This window comes from Rhinoraja longicauda, chromosome 14 (genome assembly GCF_053455715.1).
Source record: "Rhinoraja longicauda isolate Sanriku21f chromosome 14, sRhiLon1.1, whole genome shotgun sequence".
Taxonomy (NCBI): domain Eukaryota; kingdom Metazoa; phylum Chordata; class Chondrichthyes; order Rajiformes; family Arhynchobatidae; genus Rhinoraja; species Rhinoraja longicauda.
Window position 1 is genome coordinate 14,177,018 of NC_135966.1, and position 17,789 is coordinate 14,194,806.

At 39.7% G+C, this 17,789-nt stretch overlaps 1 protein-coding gene across 3 annotated transcripts in view; it reads left to right on the forward strand.

The window, feature by feature from the left end:
* LOC144600079 (CCR4-NOT transcription complex subunit 6-like) overlaps window positions 1-17,789 on the forward strand; it is a 47,687-nt gene that overhangs the window by 24,414 nt on the left and 5,484 nt on the right. For all 3 annotated transcript variants that reach the window (XM_078411467.1, XM_078411465.1, XM_078411466.1), the window contains 8 exons: window positions 191-276; window positions 2,445-2,549; window positions 2,628-2,696; window positions 9,236-9,393; window positions 10,109-10,263; window positions 10,961-11,115; window positions 13,031-13,264; window positions 14,129-14,331. In XM_078411467.1, the coding sequence (XP_078267593.1) occupies window positions 191-276; window positions 2,445-2,549; window positions 2,628-2,696; window positions 9,236-9,393; window positions 10,109-10,263; window positions 10,961-11,115; window positions 13,031-13,264; window positions 14,129-14,331 (1,165 nt within the window). The remainder of the gene's footprint in view (window positions 1-190; window positions 277-2,444; window positions 2,550-2,627; window positions 2,697-9,235; window positions 9,394-10,108; window positions 10,264-10,960; window positions 11,116-13,030; window positions 13,265-14,128; window positions 14,332-17,789) is intronic.

The following is a 17,789-nucleotide window of genomic DNA, read 5'->3' on the forward strand; positions in this document are numbered from 1 at the left end:
TTTGTACATTTAATAACTATGCCTCTTCTCTAATCTAATGCAAAATTATTATGCTTTTAACTAGTAATCTGGCACATTCAGAAACTCATTAATAGATGTTTACCTTCCACAAGTAGATGAGAAATAGCTTTCATAACATCTTTTGTTGTTCATGTATTGAAAACTGTTGTAATCTTCTTTATTAATTCAGGGAATTGCTTTTGAACAATAACCTGTTACGGGTTCTACCATTTGAACTTGGAAAGTTGTTTCAATTACAGACCCTGGGTTTGAAAGGTAAGAAGTCCATCATTAAATTAATTAGATTTTATCCTTTTCATAAATGCATTACAATATATATTACAATTATTACAAATATTGTATTACAATATATATGTTTTGTTTTCTTCATTCTGGATATCATCGATTGCCAGTGAAGTATAATTTTACCATTGTTATTTGGCTTCTGGAATCTGTGAAATGGTTGCTTTGAAAGTGTGAGCAGTATGATTGTTGGTAGGCTACTTGATTGTATGTGTGTGTGTGTGTGGGTGGACATGATGGAGTGGCAGGAAAAGGCTGCCAAACCTGTTCTTGTAAGTGTAGAAATATAAGCACCTACCCATAGACCTACATAGTTTAATGGATTGTAAATTGAAGCTTTACTCTACTGGTTTCTATGACTCTACAACTTGATGACTTAATTGATAATTAAGTATTCATCTCACTTTTAAAACTCTATGTTTGTAAATTCTCTCAAGTAGTTTGGTTGTAAGATTGCTGTTGTTGTTTGTCACTTGTTGTCGAGTAAGACCAAGCCTTCTAGTTTAGTGTTGTGATGCAAGATTGCTAATTATAGAAGTGATGGCAAATAAGGGAACAGACCCTGAAGGTAATGATGTTTAGATTGGAAGGAGATGAAAACTTTATTTACCGCTGATTGTTAAAGATGGTAATTATTACATAATATAAGCAGAATACTGAGCAGCACAAATACATGTAAAATGAATTGCCCGATTGTATTTGAATGCATAGCTTAGAGGGATAATGACTAAGAAAATTGTGCTATATTCATTACGTTGAGTAAATTCCCAGTTAATAAAGATTTGGGAAATTAATTGATGCTGATCAGTTAAAGTTTGAAAGGAAATTTGATAGAGGTTTGCAAGATTATGATCGGTTTAGATAAGTTAAATAGAGACATTTTTTAACAGTCCTATATTAATCCTATTGACAAATGGTTCAACATCTTGGAGGCACAGTGCAACAAAGCTTCCCTATTGCCTATTTCCCTATAGTCTAAAATATAATCTGCTATTATTCTTAGCTGTTATTCAATTTGATCTAAAACAACCCTATTAGTGAAGACAAGGATGGAGTAAATCAGTGGATCGGGCAACATGGATAGATGACATTTTGGGTTGGAACCCTTCTTCAATATTCCTTGCTATTCTAGCTGCTTTTAAACAACGTCTGCATACATTTACTTGAACCTGCTTTTAAAAGTCAGTAGCAGCATTGTAATTGGACTGGAGAATTCTAGTTAAATATGTTGGAGGATCAGATTGCCCAAACTGAATTGTTGTTGTCTGCTCTTCCCTCAGTTTCCTTATTTTGATTCTTTAAACAGCAAGGAGCTGTCCTTAATTGAATGTTGTAGATAGACAAATTCCAAGGTCCAAGACTATGTGCTGAAACTTGCTGCTGCAAAGGTCCCAGAGAGAAAGGTCGCAGTTTGGCTTCCTCTTGTACACTGAGGATAGAGTCTGTAGGCAAGAGGTTGAGAAACAAAAAATGTAGATACCATGCTGAAAAGTTAATCCTGTGAATGAATGAAATCTCAAATGAAATGAGACTTGCAGTGTGAAGGGTTCCATATGCTTAAATCTTCCAAAATTTTATGAAGTAATATTTTGGGGAAACTGCCTGTTTAATCCTGAGAAAATTGCAAGATTGTCATAATTTGTGAATGTTAATTGTTAGGATCCTTCAAGTTCCACGCCACATTTTTCATTATCAAACAAATTGGCTTAAAATTGATGTTTAAACTTTAGCCTAATAATCCTTAAAACGGGCCTTCAAATTGTTTCACTGATATTCCACTGTTTTTATTAGATGAAGTACAATAGCACTCCAATATGTGGTTCTTCAGCCCACCGAGTTAATTCATTACTGAGAGAGTTTTTAAGTTTAAGTTACTTTCGAGTCCGAGTGCTTACATTTACCACAACTCTTTTAATTATTAGGGGCTATTTGGAACCGTGATAGATTTGATGAAATAGAAATAAAGTAAAAGGTGTTGTGGTTGCCTGAACTAAAGTAGCATTGATTAAATATGTATTTTGTTTAAGTGAAGAGCCTGCAAGTATATGTGGTTAAAATATTACTTGTAATGATAGCAAATAAAGTTGCTGTCCATAATTGATTTGCAAACTGGTTAGCTGAAACTTTAATATGATTTGTAGGCAACCCTCTGCAACAAGAAATCCTTAGCCTCCATCAGGAACCAGATGGAACACGTAGGCTGCTGAATTTCCTGCTTGATAATTTGGCAGGTACTTCAAAAAGAAGTAAGTAACACAACCTAGTTTTTTATTTAATTTTACAAATGACATTGAATTAATGAGATGTTTGGTTTTTGTTAATAGTTCAGTCAGACCAGCCACCACCTCGATCATGGGTTGTCATACAAGAACCGGAGAAGGCACATCCCTCAGGTGAAGTAAATTGTCTTGTCTTGATGTAAAATATTGAATTTCAGTGCAGTAAAAGCTAGCAATTGCAATACAATTAGAACCTTTTCAAAGTGGATCTTGAGATCAGAAGGTCATGAATTTAATCCTCATTATTTTAGTAATTGGTAAAATTAACATATATATATATATTTCTCTTTGCCTTCTATTTTGCAAGCAGAAAATCTGCATTGAATCGGTTGTTTTTTTCACCTCAAGATCTGGGTGTCACTGGTGAGACTAGTATGTACTGCCTTTAAGAAGGTGGTGATAAACTACCACCTTGAACTGCAGCAGTGTCTCTGGCGGAGTAACTCCCACTGTTCCTCTGGGCAGGGTTTCCAAGACTTGGACTCAATTATGATGAAGCATTAGCAATATATTTTGTTAGAATAATGCATAACTTGGAGGGGATGTGCAGCTGGCGGTTTTCAGGTACCCTAGCTGCACTTGGCCATCTTGAAGTTATATGTTGTTGTCCAGGTGAGTAACTGCTGTGCGTGTTGTGAATCGTGCACATTGTCAGCACTAAGCACCAATTGTGAAGGTATACTAGTTGAGTATTCTGCATTGTCCTGATTGGTGATGAGCTTCTTGAGTTGGTGAGCTGCACCCTTCCAGGTTATGGGGAATATTTCATCGTGCTCTTGACAGGGTGGTAGAGATGGTTTGTGGTGATGGATCTGGCTTTATTTTTTAATGTAATTGTGGAAAGTCCAATCAAGAGCAAATTTCACTGATGGTCTCATGGGGAGATGAGCAGGATGAATGGATTTCTAAAGATGGCTAGGCATTGTGTGAGTTAATTATTATTTATTATCATAACTTCGTGCTGTGATGATTATTTCAGCTGGTAATGTTGCAGCCTCCTACGCCGGAGACCTGAGTTCGATCCTGACCTCAGGTGCTGTCTGTGTGGTTTGCATGTTCTTGTGACTGGGTGGGTTTTCTCCAACTCTCCAAAGGCACATGATTTTAGTTAATTGGCTCCTGTAAAATTCCTGCTAATGTGTAGTGAGTGGATGAGAAAGTGGAAAACCGATTGATGGTCAACTTGGACTTACTGGGCCAAAGGCCATGTTGTATTGTTAAACTAAACTAAACTTGTGTTCAAATGATTGAATACCCACCGTTCACTTCAGAACCACTGGCTATTGGCAGCAAAATTTGTCCAAAAAAGTAAATAAAATGACATAGGAAATGATTGGTACATTAAAGCTAGTGTAGAACAAAAAGGTATTGTGTGGGGTTCTCGGGGATAAAATGGACATTACTAGATTGAATGCCGTCTGATGAATAAGTAATCGGTTGAAGGTAGATGCTCGTTTGATCCTAAAGGAGCCAGAGGCATGGTTGAAATGCCACACTTTCACCTCGCCTTGTTAAGCTGTGATAGCAGACATGGTGAAACAAATTAATCCCTTGTTAGATAGGATAGTGCAATATAATTACTTGTAATTTTATGACGTGGGTAGTGAGAGATGAAGAAGAATACATTTTGGACTTGATGGATAAACCAGTTCTATTGAGATCCATTTTCATAAATGAAGACCAACGAAATCAACACTTATGGGGATAATTTTATATATAGGAATGGAATACATTATTGACAAAGCTGCTGTGTCAGAAACCTGACATGAACCCCTTATTTCCCTGCTGCTGTGCTGGGAACCCAAGACCATAAGAAGTAAGAACAAGAGTAGCCTATCTGCCGGAAAAGAAAAAGGAGAGCAGCTAAAGAAACTCGTTGGGGCAGGCAGCATCTGTGGAAAGATATGGATGGTCGGCGTTTTGGATGAAGATTCTTGCAGACCGCAGGAGAAGGGGAAATATGCAATTTCAAGAGTTGAGGGAGTGGGGGCTAGAAGGTGGAGCAAGAGATAGCAAGCAATGGGTGGATACATGTGAAAGAAAGGTTAATTGGCAAGTATGGCTGGTGGGGGAGGGAAGGTGGGGGTGGCGACAGAGGGGTTATGATGAGTGAAGAACGAGATTGCAAATTCTGAAATCTAGTAGAGTTAAGGTATTCCGTGAAATTTAACAATAGATGGAGCGGTGAGCAGTCGTTTGGGAGAGGGGATACAGTGGGAGGAGTGTGTAGGGCGGGGAAAGAAATAAGGTGCTGGGCGGATAGAAGGGAAAGGTGGGAAGAAGGTGGTGGGAGTGGAGATGGGTAGAAGGGAAAAGGACAGAGGGAGCATGGATTATTTTAAATGTGAAAATTCCATGTTCGTGGTGTGGGCTTTGAGACTGTTCAGGTTGAATGAGGTGCTGTTCCACTGGTTTGAAATTGGCTACTACCTGGCTGTTGAGGAGACTGAAGATTGGCAAGTTGGTTTGGGAGGGGGAAGAATTGAATTAAAATGGCTGGCATTCGGGAGTTCCAGATAGTCACAACATGGTGCTCAGCAAAGTGATTGCCTATGTCTGTTTTATTTCATCCAATGTGGAGCAGGGCAAAACCAGATAGGAGTTGGAAGGGAATCTCTGACCCGAAAAGCTATTTAGGTCCCTGGATGGAGGTTGCAGAGGAGAGTACCTGGAGAGGCAAGGGAATGGGGTGGGGTAGGGAGGGGATGGTTGTGGGGTCGGGGGGATGTGAACCAGGAAGTCACCGAATGCAGTTCCTGCAGAAGGTGGGGGGATGGGGGGGGGGGGGGAGGGCCTGTCTCATGAAAATTGACATTTCATATGTCCTGGAGTGGAAAGTCTTATCTTGAGAATAGTTGCAATAGACGATAGGTGCAGGAGGGGGCCATTCGGCCTGTCGAGCCAGCACCGCCATTCAATGTGATCATGGCTGATCATTCTCAATCAGTACCCCGTTCCTGCCTTCTCCCCATACCCCCTGACTCCGCTATCCTTAAGAGCTCTATCTAGCTCTCTCTTGAATGCATTCAGAGAATTGGCCTCCACTGCCTTCTGAGGCAGAGAATTCCACAGATTCATAACTCTGACTGAAAAAGTTTTTCCTCGTCTCAGTTCTAAATGGCCTACCCCTTATTCTTAAACTATGGCCCCTTGTTCTGGACTCCCCCAACATTGGGAACACGTTTCCTGCCTCTAACGTGTCCAACCCCTTAATAATCTATAGTTGCAATAGTGGGAGGAACTGAGAGAATAGTATGGTGCCCTTGCAGGAGTGAGGGTGGGAAGAAGTGTAATCTAGGTAGCTGTGGGAGTTGGTGGGTTTGCAGTAGATATCAGTGGATATAATTTTAGTTCCAAAATGAATAATTTCTCATTCTCTTGGGATGTGCTCCATTTTCTGGATTTTTACCCACACACTAAACTTATCAATATTTCTATCTTCTGGTTATGCATCCTCTTTTATCCATATTACTATAATATTGTAAACAGTTGTGTTCTCAATAATGATCTCTGAGCCATCCTCTGGTCACAGGTTATCAACCTGAAAAGAGCACTTTTGTCTCCACTCACTGCTTACTGTCTGTGGACCTATCCTCTGTCGATATAATATATTACCTTTAACTAAGGGCTTTTGTAACCTAACCTTTTCTGATACACTTTGTTGAAACTCACCAGGAATTCCAAATACAGATCCATCACTGATTTGTCCGGCACCTCCTTTTAATCTGGACAAAATTACAAAAGCACACTTAAGATCTCTTTATCCTCCCCCCACCCCCAACTCCAGCCCGGCCGGAGCCAGCAGATCCGTTCCCTTAGCCAACTTCCGTGGCCGATCGGCGGGTCAAATTTGTCCACTGCGGCTGGGGCTCTGGAACTCTCCAAAAAATTGGCCCCGCTGATTCTCCAGATATGCCATTTTTACTTAATAATGGACACTAACATATTTTCAACAACAGATGTTGGGCTAATCGGCCTATGGCTACTCACCTTTGGCTAGTTCCCCTTTTGATTACAGCCAATGCATCTACCATCTTGATGACTAATCAAACTTTTGCCCCATTAATTTGCCAGATATTGTTTCTCTTGCGATGGTATTTAAATGTCCATGGTATTTTTCAGTTTTAATGGGAAGTGTAGTATTCTTCACTGTAAAGACTGAATCGAATGCCATTTCCATGTCCCTTAACAATTTCCTTAATCTCATTCTTTAAGTCTAAGTTGGCTTGGATCTCTTTTTTATATGTCCTTGTCATTACTGTTTATATTTCTTACTAGTTTGCTCTCGGTTTTGCTGCTTCAATCATCTTTTGTGTTTGGATTCTGATTTCCCCCCCCCCCCCCCCCCCCCCGTTTATCAGGTCTGTCACTAACTTTACCCTCCATTTTGAATTATTTGATACTCTCCTTGGATTCCATGGTTGGTCATAGTCGGCTTCTCAGAAGCAGCATACTAAATTGCAGCAGATTAAATTCTATCGTGTTGTGATCACTACTTCCTAGTAGATCTTTTACTCTGCAGTAAATTAATAAACATCCTCATTAGCCATGACCAGATCCAAGCTGAGTGGTTGGTCTCATGATATATCGTTCGAGGAAGCAACCCTAAGTGCACTCTTTGTTCTCTTAGCTTCTTGATTAATCTTAACTAAATGAAAGTTAATGACCTAGTCTATGTGGCCCTATTATTTATTGATTATTCCCTTTTCTACAATGTGGCTACTATTTGGTGCCTATAAACTTCCATCTAATCTTCTCCCTTGCTATTTTCACTTCTATTCCTTCTATTTCCCTGCTTGGATTCCCACCCCCATTGTTCTAGCTTAAAATGTGCCCTAACAGGGCTTGCAAACTCCTCTGTCATACTATTCTTGCTGGCTGTAAGCTGAACTGCTGCCAAATCAAAACTGCAGTAAATCTCCAGCTTGCAACAACCAATAATCTTGTTAAAATATCAAAATACTGGGACTTGCTTTGTAGCCAAGCAAAGAGGGTACCACAGCAACGTCCAACACATCCAACTATGTTAAATCCCGATGGTTTTATTGGTGTGTTCTTAATGTTGGATTAAATATCTATTGTTTCTGGTAGTTGATGAGCCATCTTTTGGAATTGCTTAAGTCAAAACAGAAAAAGCTGGAGGAAACAATGGAAAAGTTAGAAATCCAATGATGTTTTAACTTCGAGAAATAAGAGTGAGTGAAGCTCCCTGAGAGAATGTCTACAATAGAAATACACTTGGTTCTGTATTATAGAAAGCTTAATAGACAGAATATCGAGTAATGATGGTACTGGCAGATTGGATGTGATGAAGGCGCATTCAAACCTTCTGTCTGGATATATATAAAGACATCAAAGAGAATAGAGAGAGAACAAGAAAAACAAGGTTGGAACTGTGAGATATAAAAAGGCACAATTGTTAGAAATATGAAATAAAGGTATGCTATAATGTCCAGCCTAGTCAAGCAGCATCTGCGGAGAGGAAATTGAAGTTGTTGACTTTTCACTCAAACCAGCCTGTTCTGACAAAGACTGGTTAACAGAAGTTGAATTCATTTTTGTAAGATGAGATCCTGTTCCTCAAGCTTTTGTTATTTTTTAAAATTGGAACAATGTAAGAATGAAACTGGTATTGTTAATTGAAAGGAGAGGTTACTGGAAACCCTGCTAGTGGACTGAAGAGCACACGTGCATTTGGCATTTGACTTCCCTGTTGGTAATGGGAATCGCATTATGAGCATCGAATACCATAAAAATTGAAAGACATCCTTTATCTAGAAGGAATGTTAGGGTCCATGAAAGATGGGTAAAGAAGGTGTAAAAGAGTAGGTTTAGCATATTCTGTAGTTGCCCAGGAAGTAGAATAAGTTTTGCTCAAAGAATAAATCAGAGAATCAGGGGGCAAGTCCACGAGTGCTGCCTGACCAGTGTGTTTCCAGCATGCTTTCAAAATTTTCCAGCATCTATAATGTTTTGTGTCCCACAGCTTCAGCCATGTTATTTTTTGTTTTCATTCATCTCCCATTTGGATCTAGAAGATTGAGGGGGGATCTTATAGTAACTTACAAAATTCTTAAGGGGTTGGACAGGCTAGATGCAGGAAGATTGTTCCCGATGTTGGGGAAGTCCAGAACAAGGGGTCACAGTTTAAGGATAAGGGGGAGGTCTTTTAGGACCGAGATGAGAAAGTTTTTTTTCACACAGAGTGGTGAATCTGTGGAATTCTCTGCCGCAGAAGGTAGTTGAGGCCAGTTCATGGGCTATATTTAAGAGGGAGTTAGATGTGGCCCTTGTGGCTAAAGGGATCAGGGGGTATGGAGAGAAGGTAGGTACGGGATACTGCGTTGGATGATCAGCCATGATCATATTGAATGGTGGTGCAGGCTCGAAGGGCGGAATGGCCTACTCCTGCACCTATTTTCTATGTTTCTATGATCTCTGAACAAATTATTTTAATTAACAGGTCTTTCGCCTCTCGTCTGGTTTCATCATCACTTTATTTCAGTTTCTCGCCAACCCTCCCTCTGCAATTAAAACCTGTTATTTTGTACTTTTCATCAAATGTTGCCACATAGGCTGAGTTATTCTACCCTTTTTTAAATAGCATTTTTAAAATTACTTTGAAATTATTGATTGGTTTATTGTTTTTGCAGCTTTATTCTCGGTCATGTGCTACAACGTGTTATGTGACAAGTATGCCACAAGGCAGCTGTATGGATACTGTCCGCCATGGGCGTTGAGCTGGGAATATAGGAAAAAATCTATTATGCAAGAAATTTTGAACTGCAATGCAGATATCATCAGTCTTCAGGTGAGGCACTTTATGGCAAAAGCTTATGATGTTAAAGCTGCAAAAACTTTATTTGTAAATGGGTACCATACTCACTAAACCTGTTTATTAAAAAAATCTGCAAGTGATCAATGTAACTTCCTTCATTTCGATTTTTCCCTCCAATTTTGCAGATGCATTGAGATTGAATAGGATTAGTTTAAATTACGTTAATATCCTCTGAATTATTATTCAGTGGTATTGTGATTGTGGAATCATTTCCATACAAATTTTACAGGCCATCTGCCACAGGGCACTAACTTTGGTACAGAGAAGGCAGATGATGCAGCTTTCTTGTAGTTCCATTTACTCTGGTTTAATTTTAACATTCTATGTGACCTGTGTGGACTTTGCACATTATCCCTTTAACTGTATCTTCCCTGAATGCATCCGCATCTTCCATGTCCCAAATATGTGCTGGTTGTTGGGTGAATTGGGGTACTGTAAATTACTCCGAATAAGGAGGGAATAAGGAGGGAAGTGTGGTAAAATATGTGGAAAGAGGGGGTGGGAATGTAAATCAGCTTGTAAGAGAACAAGTTGCAGGGAAACTGGTAGAGGAATGAGATGCACAGGATTGCTCAGAGAGTTAGTATACATTCAATAGGCCGCATGTCCATCTCCTTTGCCATAAGGAAAATTGGTGAAAAAAACAAAAAACTTGTTATCTCAATCCCTTTGTGTTATTTTTGTGCAGGAGGTTGAGACTGAACAGTACTTTGCCTTTTTCCTGGTTGAACTTAAAACGCATGGATATGAAGGTTTCTTCAGTCCTAAATCTCGAGCTAGGACAATGTCAGAATCTGATCGGAAGCATGTAGATGGTTGTGCAATATTCTATAAGACTGAAAAGTAAGTTGGCTAAAGACATCTTTATAGCTTTCTAAATTTTTATCCTAATAAACCAGTTCGAGAATACTTTAAACCAGTTAAAGTAATCAAAGTACATTTTGAGATGGACTAAAATAGTCAGAATTTGATTATACAGTATAGAAGACATTTAGTGATATTGTCTAGCCATGCTAATCCAGCATTACTTTAATGTTTAAAAAAAGACAAAGTAATAGAGTAACTCAGCTGGTCAGGGAGCATCTCTGGAGAACTTGGATAGGTGACGCTTTGAGTCGAAACTGAAAAAAGGTCCCAACCCGAAATGTCACCACCGATCCATGTTCTCCAGAGGTGCTGCTTGATCTATCGAGTTACTCTAGCACTTACTGTCCATTTGTGTAAACTAGCATCAGCAGTCCCTTGTTTCTTCACTGTAATGTTACTTGTCAAGTGCTGATCTAATTTATTTTAATTTCTGTAAACAATCTTTTGTGGTATTCCATGTTGTCCTAGTCATAGATGAAGAGTCTTTCTAACTTACCATATTCATTTTGTAGTTGTATGTAAATCTGTGAATAGTTGATTCCAATTTGATGACTAAGGATTAGAATGAAATCATCCATTCTTTGACTTGCTGCTGTAGAAAGTTGGTTATTTGGGATAACCTTTTTCTACCTATAAAAATTATTTTTACTGTATTGTATTATTTCTGTTTTAGATTTTCTCTGATTCAGAACCATACAGTTGAATTCAACCAGTTGGCCATGGCAAACTCTGATGGCTCAGAAGCTATGTTGAACAGAGTTATGACGAAAGACAATATTGGCGTTGCTGTACTCTTGGAGTTGCAGAAGGATTCTTTTGAACTAGCCCGTAAGTATTTCTCTCGTCTAATTATCGTGTGTTTCTAGAGTAACTTCTGAAATATTAGTTTGGTTCTTCCTCCTCTCCAGCACATTTAAATTATTTCCCCCATGAGGATGCAGAATCAAGATTCCTCAAGCATTCTCTTATTTCAAAAATACACGCTGTTTTCTCTTGTTCTCCACTTTCCCTTAATGTTGCTTTTACTTTGCTGTGTTATTGATCCTTGACACTTTTACTCCTTCCTCAAACGAATCTGGTGTAATTACTTTTCGATCACATCTGAAAATGACTAATGTGGTTGGGGTTTTTGACAGTTAATTAATTATATGTATTTTCTTTAGTATATTTTTGTCCTCTTCGTGCAGCTTTGATTCTAATGGAACAGAACTCTTGTATTCTTGAAATAATTGGTTGCAATGATAGTGCTTTTAATCAAATGAGGTATCACTATCCTTGAAGAATGAATGACAACATTAAGCATTCATTTAATGTGCTGGCGTGGATGCAGGGATTGCTTGTTACGTACAAACCATTGCGTTTTACTGCCTCTGATTTTGAATGAGGATTTGTGGTAGCCGAGTTATCTAATTTGATCTTTCATGGATTAATTTGTTCTGTGTACAGTGCTTATAAATGTATGCTGAAGCACTGCATGTCAAAGGTTTAAACTTGCTTTTGTAGTGCCTTGTTGAGTTTCCTGGCTGCATGAACAGATAACAAGAGTGGTACAGCATAGATACAAATCCTATAGCCCAATTTGTCCATGCTAACCAATATAACTAGTTACACTAATCCCATTTTTCGGCTTTTGGCCCAAATCCTTGTATTGCAATTTATTTGGCATACAACTGAGTAACATAGAAAGTAAAGCTAAGGTGGTGCTTCACCACTGTTCTTGGTGGAGCTTGAATGTATGTAGTATAAGAAAATAACTGCAGATGCTGGTACAAATCGATTTATTCACAAAATGCTGGAGTATCATATCATATCATATATCTACAGCCGGAAACAGGCCTTTTCGGCCCTCCAAGTCCGTGCCGCCCAGTGATCCCCGTACATTAACACTATCCTACACCCACTAGGGACAATTTTTACATTTACCCAGCCAATTAACCTACATACCTGTACGTCTTTGGAGTGTGGGAGGAAACCGAAGATCTCGGAGAAAACCCACGCAGGTCACGGGGAGAACGTACAAACTCCTTACAGTGCAGCACCCGTAGTCAGGATCGAACCTGTGTCTCCGGCGCTGCATTCGCTGTAAAGCAGCAACTCTACCGCTGCGCTACCGTGACCCGAAACGTCACCCATTCCTTCTCTCCCGAGATGCTGCCTGACCTGCTGAGTTACTCCAGCATTTTGTGAATAAATTGAATGTATGTAGAGTGTGCAGGATATTTGCGAATGTGGACATTGAGATAAAATTAGTTTAGTTTCGAGATATGGTGCGGAAACAGGCCCTTTGGCCCATCAAATCCACGCCGACCAGCAATCCCTGTATATTAGCACTATCCTACTCTAGGGACAATTTACAATTTTACTGAAGTCAATTAACCCACAAGCCTATACATCCTATACACACATACAGCGTGGGAGGAAACCGGAACACCCGGCGAAACCCAAAGCAGTCATGGGGAGAATGTACAAACTCCGTACAGACAGCTCCCATATTCAGGATCAAACTCTGGTGTCTGGTGCTTTAAGGCAGTAACTCTACCGCTGTGTTACCGTGCCATCCTTCAAATTGGCAAAGCTAAACAGAAAACTGGTAAAAAGCTTTTTGTCAACTGGAAAAGTGCAGATGTAACATCTCTGTATTCCAGATATCCAAGTCTGAGAAATCCATCAATATCTCAAATAAGTTTTTACTTTTTTTGATTTAGATATATCCTGAAAGTGTACTGTTATTTTTGAATCATAGCAGGGAAGTCATTTCATGGGATGGAAAAGCAGCTCATTCTTGTTGCAAATGCACATATGCATTGGGATCCTGAGTATTCTGATGTAAAGCTGATACAAACCATGATGTTCCTGTCTGAAGTGAAGAACATAATTGACAAGGCTTCTCGAACACTCAGACCAGGTGCTGTCTCAGGAGATCTTAATGTCATTCCACTAGTACTTTGTGCAGATCTCAATTCACTGCCAGATTCGGGTAAGAATTGGTTATCTACCTTTTAGTTTTAATATACCTTCCCCTCTAATTCTTTGTGTTTAATTAAAATCAGGATACTTCTCATCCTGAAATTTTAAACTTCGTGAATTCATCATGAAAATAATTTGAAATTATAGTTTAGTGTTGTTAAATTCAAGGCCACATCTGAAAGTGTGGCTTCAAGTGTGTTGTTTACCCAAATCAAGTTTAAAAAAAAAGGAAATGGCTTGACAAAAGAACTGTTTAATATGTTTCTGCCTTAACCTACTTGTATGGTTCTTTATTCGGTTTCACTTCTCTGCACTTTCTGTGCTTAACTGAAAATTTAAGGTGGTATTTTCAAGATGCCGAGCAGTTGTTAATTGTGATTTGTAAAGAAGCTTCTGGCCAATGGAGGGTCTTCCTTTCTCTAATTTTTATAATATACTGCTGTTAATGTTCTTTAATGTCTCATATTCTGGATCAATTCTTTCTGTGTATACTTTTATTGGAAATAACCTTGGTAACTCTGTAGGTCTTCTACATTGGTAGGCAAATTCAGGCTACTGGGGCATATGCTTGCAATCTGTGATCAAATACTGGTTAAACTTAATTGCACATTATTTTTGAACAGCAAGAAGCAGTTTTGCTTCATCAAATGATACTTATCTGGTTAGAGTGGGCATATACTATCTCAAACACAATCAATTGTTCTTCTGGGACAGGCATGTCTCTTTGAGGCCAGAAAGGGAAGTTTAAATAATTGTGGCAGTGAAGTACAATTTTAGAAATGTACATCTCTCTTGTCAGGTTTTTTGACACTTAATGGTCTGATTTGATTTTAGTACAAAATGGTAATGGTTTCAGTATAATTTTTTTTGTCAGGTGTTGTGGAATACTTGGCCACTGGAGGAGTTGATACAAACCACAAGGATTTCAAGGAGCTGCGATATAGTGAATGTCTAATGAAATTCAGTAATATTGGAAAAAATGGAACTCCAGCCGCAAGGATCACTCATGGCTTTAACCTGAAGAGTGCCTATGAGAATGGTCTGATGCCTTATACAAACTACACCTTGGATTTCAAAGTATGTATGCTATTGTTAAATGTTTAACTATGCCATCAATGAATTTGTTGTTCATTATTCGGATATCTATTAAAATTTTATATTGTATAAGAAAATAACTGCAGATGCTGGTACAAATCGATTTATTCACAAAATGCTGGAGTAACTCAGCAGGTCAGGCAGCATCTCGGGAGAGAAGGAATGGGTGACGTTTCGGGTCGAGACCCTTCTTCAGTCTGAAGAAGGGTCTCGACCCGAAACGTCACCCATTCCTTCTCTCCCGAGATGCTGCCTGACCTGCTGAGTTACTCCAGCATTTTGTGAATAATTTTTTTTAATATTGTATTCACTTGATAGTTCAGGGGGCAATCTTTTTAGTTTTCATCTGTGTGAAGCAAATTGCTATTTCAGTTGTTTCACACTTTTAATTTTTTCTTTTAAAATGTTTTTTTCCTGTCCCTGCATATAAATGTTATACTGCTGATTTTGGTTTTGCAATATTGTATATCCTAGCTTTCGCGTTAGATTTTGAAGACCTGTTTTTTTTGTCTTCCTGTAATTAAGATTTACAGTTGAGAAATATTCAGTTTAATTGGGAGGAGGAATGAGAAACATAGAAAATAGGTGCAGGAGGTGGCCATTTGGCCCTTCGAGCCAGCACCACCATTTATTGTGATCGTGGCTGATCATCCACAATCAGTAGCCCATGCCTGCCTTTTCCCTATATCCCTTGATTCCACTAGCCCCTAGAGCTCTATCTAACTCTCTTTTAAATTCATCCAGTGAATTGGCCTCCACTGCCTTCTGTGGCAGAGAATTCCACAAATTCAACTCTCTGGGTGAAAAAGTTTCTTCTCACCTCAGTTTTAAATGGCCTCCAATGTGGCCCCTAGTTCTGGGAACATTTTTCCTGCATCTTGCTTGTCCAGTCCTTTTATAATTTTATACGTCTCTATAACGTCCCCTCTCATTCTTCTAAACTCTAGTGACTACAAGCCCAGTCTTTCCAATCTTTCCTCAGATGACAATCCCTCCATCCCAGTGATTAACCTCGTGAACCTACGCTGTATTGCCTCACTAACAAGGATGTCCTTCCTCGAATTAGGAGACCAAAACTGCACAAAATACTCCAGATGTGGTCTCACTAGGGCCTTATACAACTGCAGAAGGACCTCTTTGCTCCTATACTCAAATCCTTTCAGGATTTGAGGTCATAACATTTTCTATTTCCTTTCCTGATGTTTTTGTTAGGGAGTCATAGAGTTGGACAACATAGAAATTGGTGTACTGCTTCTATGCTGACTATCATGCCTACCTGTACTAATCTTACTACCCTCTATTAATTTCTTCCCATCAATGCCCTACTTGTTCAAGTACTTATCCAGATGCCTTTTAAATATTCCTACTGATCTCTTCTTTCACCACCATCTCTGGCAGCTCAAATTTAACACTTGGATCTGCTTTGAACCTTCTCCCTCTTGCAGTGAACATGTATATATCCTATAGTTTTAGACATCCCTATAATGGGAAACAGACATTGGTTTTCAATGTTATATATGCCATAATTTTCCATACCTTTTGTGTCACTTCTCGGTCGCCTGGAAAAACAGTTCTAACCAAACCCATCTCTTCTGATAACTCGAGCAACTATAAACTTCACCCCAAGTTCTCTCTGAGCAACATTTGTCAATGCCCTTCCATTTAATATGTACTAGACCAAGTGGACCCGTTGGGTCCAAACCTCTCCTGCATTGGTGCAGTACCCTCTCCTCGAACGAAATTGCGGAGCATTTGGATAGTAGTAACAGGATTGTTCCGAGTTAGCATGGATTTACGAAGGGGAAATCATGCTTGACTAATCTTCTGGAGTCCTTTGAGGATGTAACTAGGAAAATTGACATGGGGAGAGCCGGTGGATGTGGTGTACCTTGACTTTCAGAAAGCCTTAGACAAGGTTACACATAGGAGATTAGTGGGCAAAATTAGAGCACATGGTATTGGAGGTCGGGTACAGACATGGATAGAAAATTGGTTGACAGACAGAAAGCAAAGAGTGGGGATAAATGGGTCCCTTTCAGAATGGCAGTCAGTAACTAGTGGGGTACTGCAAGGCTCGGTGCTGGGACCGCAGCTATTTACAATATACATTAATGACTTGGATGAAAGGATTATAAGTACCATTAGCAAATTTGCAGATGATACAAAGCTGGGTGGTAGTGTGAACTGTGACGAATATGCTATGAGGTTGCAGGGTGACTTGGACAGGTTGTGTGAGTGGGCGGATGCATGAGTGGGCGGATGCATGGCAGATGCAGTTTAATGTAGAAAAGTGTGAGGTTATCCACTTTGGTGGTAAGAATAGGAAGGCAGAGTATTGTCTGAATGGTGTCAAGTTAGGAACAGGGGACGTACAACGAGATCTGGGTGTCCTAATGCATCAGTCACTGATAGGAAGCATGCAGGTACAGCAGGCAGTGAAGAAAGCCAATGGAATGTTGGCCTTCATAACAAGAAGAGTTGAGTATAGGAGCAAAGAGGTCCTTCTGCAGTTGTACAGGGCCCTAGTGAGACCGCACCTGGAGTACTGTGCAGTTTTGGTCTACAAATTTGAGGAAGGATATTCTTGCTATTGAGGGCGTGCAGCATAGGTTTACTAGGTTAATTCCCGGAATGGCGGGACTGTCATATGTTGAAAGACTGGAGCGACTAGGCTTGTATACACTGGAATTTAGAAGGATGAGAGGAGATCTTATCGAAATGTATAAGATTATTAAGGGGTTGGACACGTTAGAGGCAGGAAACATGTTCCCAATGTTGGGGGAGTCCAGAACAAGGGGCCACAGTTTAAGAATAAGGGGTAGGCCATTTAGAACAGAGATGAGGAAAAACTTTTTCAGTCAGAGAGTTGTGAATCTATGGAATTCTCTGCCTCAGAAGACAGTGGAGGCCAATTCTCTGAATGCATTCAAGAGAGAGCTAGATAGAGCTCTTAAGGATAGCGGAGTCAGGGGGTATGGGGAAAAGGCAGGAACGGGATACTGATTGAGAATGATCAGCCATGATCACATTGAATTGCGGTGCTGGCTCGAAGAGCTGAATGGCCTCCTCCTGCACCTATCGTTTATTGTCTATGATTATTTCGATTAAAATCTAAACAAATCTGAGCAAGATTAAATATTTCATTCACCTCCTAACAAAACCAGTCGCAATGGGAATCTGGCCACATTCTATGGGATATGTGGAAACTTTTTCTATCCTATTTCATGCCTCTTTTAGACAATAGACAATAGGTGCAGGAGTAGGCCATTCGGCCCTTCGGCCCAGCACCGCCATTCACCGTAATCTTGGCTGATCATCCACACTCAGTACCCCGTTCCTGCCTTCTCCCCATATCTCTTGAGTCCGCTATCATTAAGAGCTCTATCTAACTCTCTTGAAAGCAGCCAGGGAATTGGCCTCCACTGCCTTCTGAGGCAGAG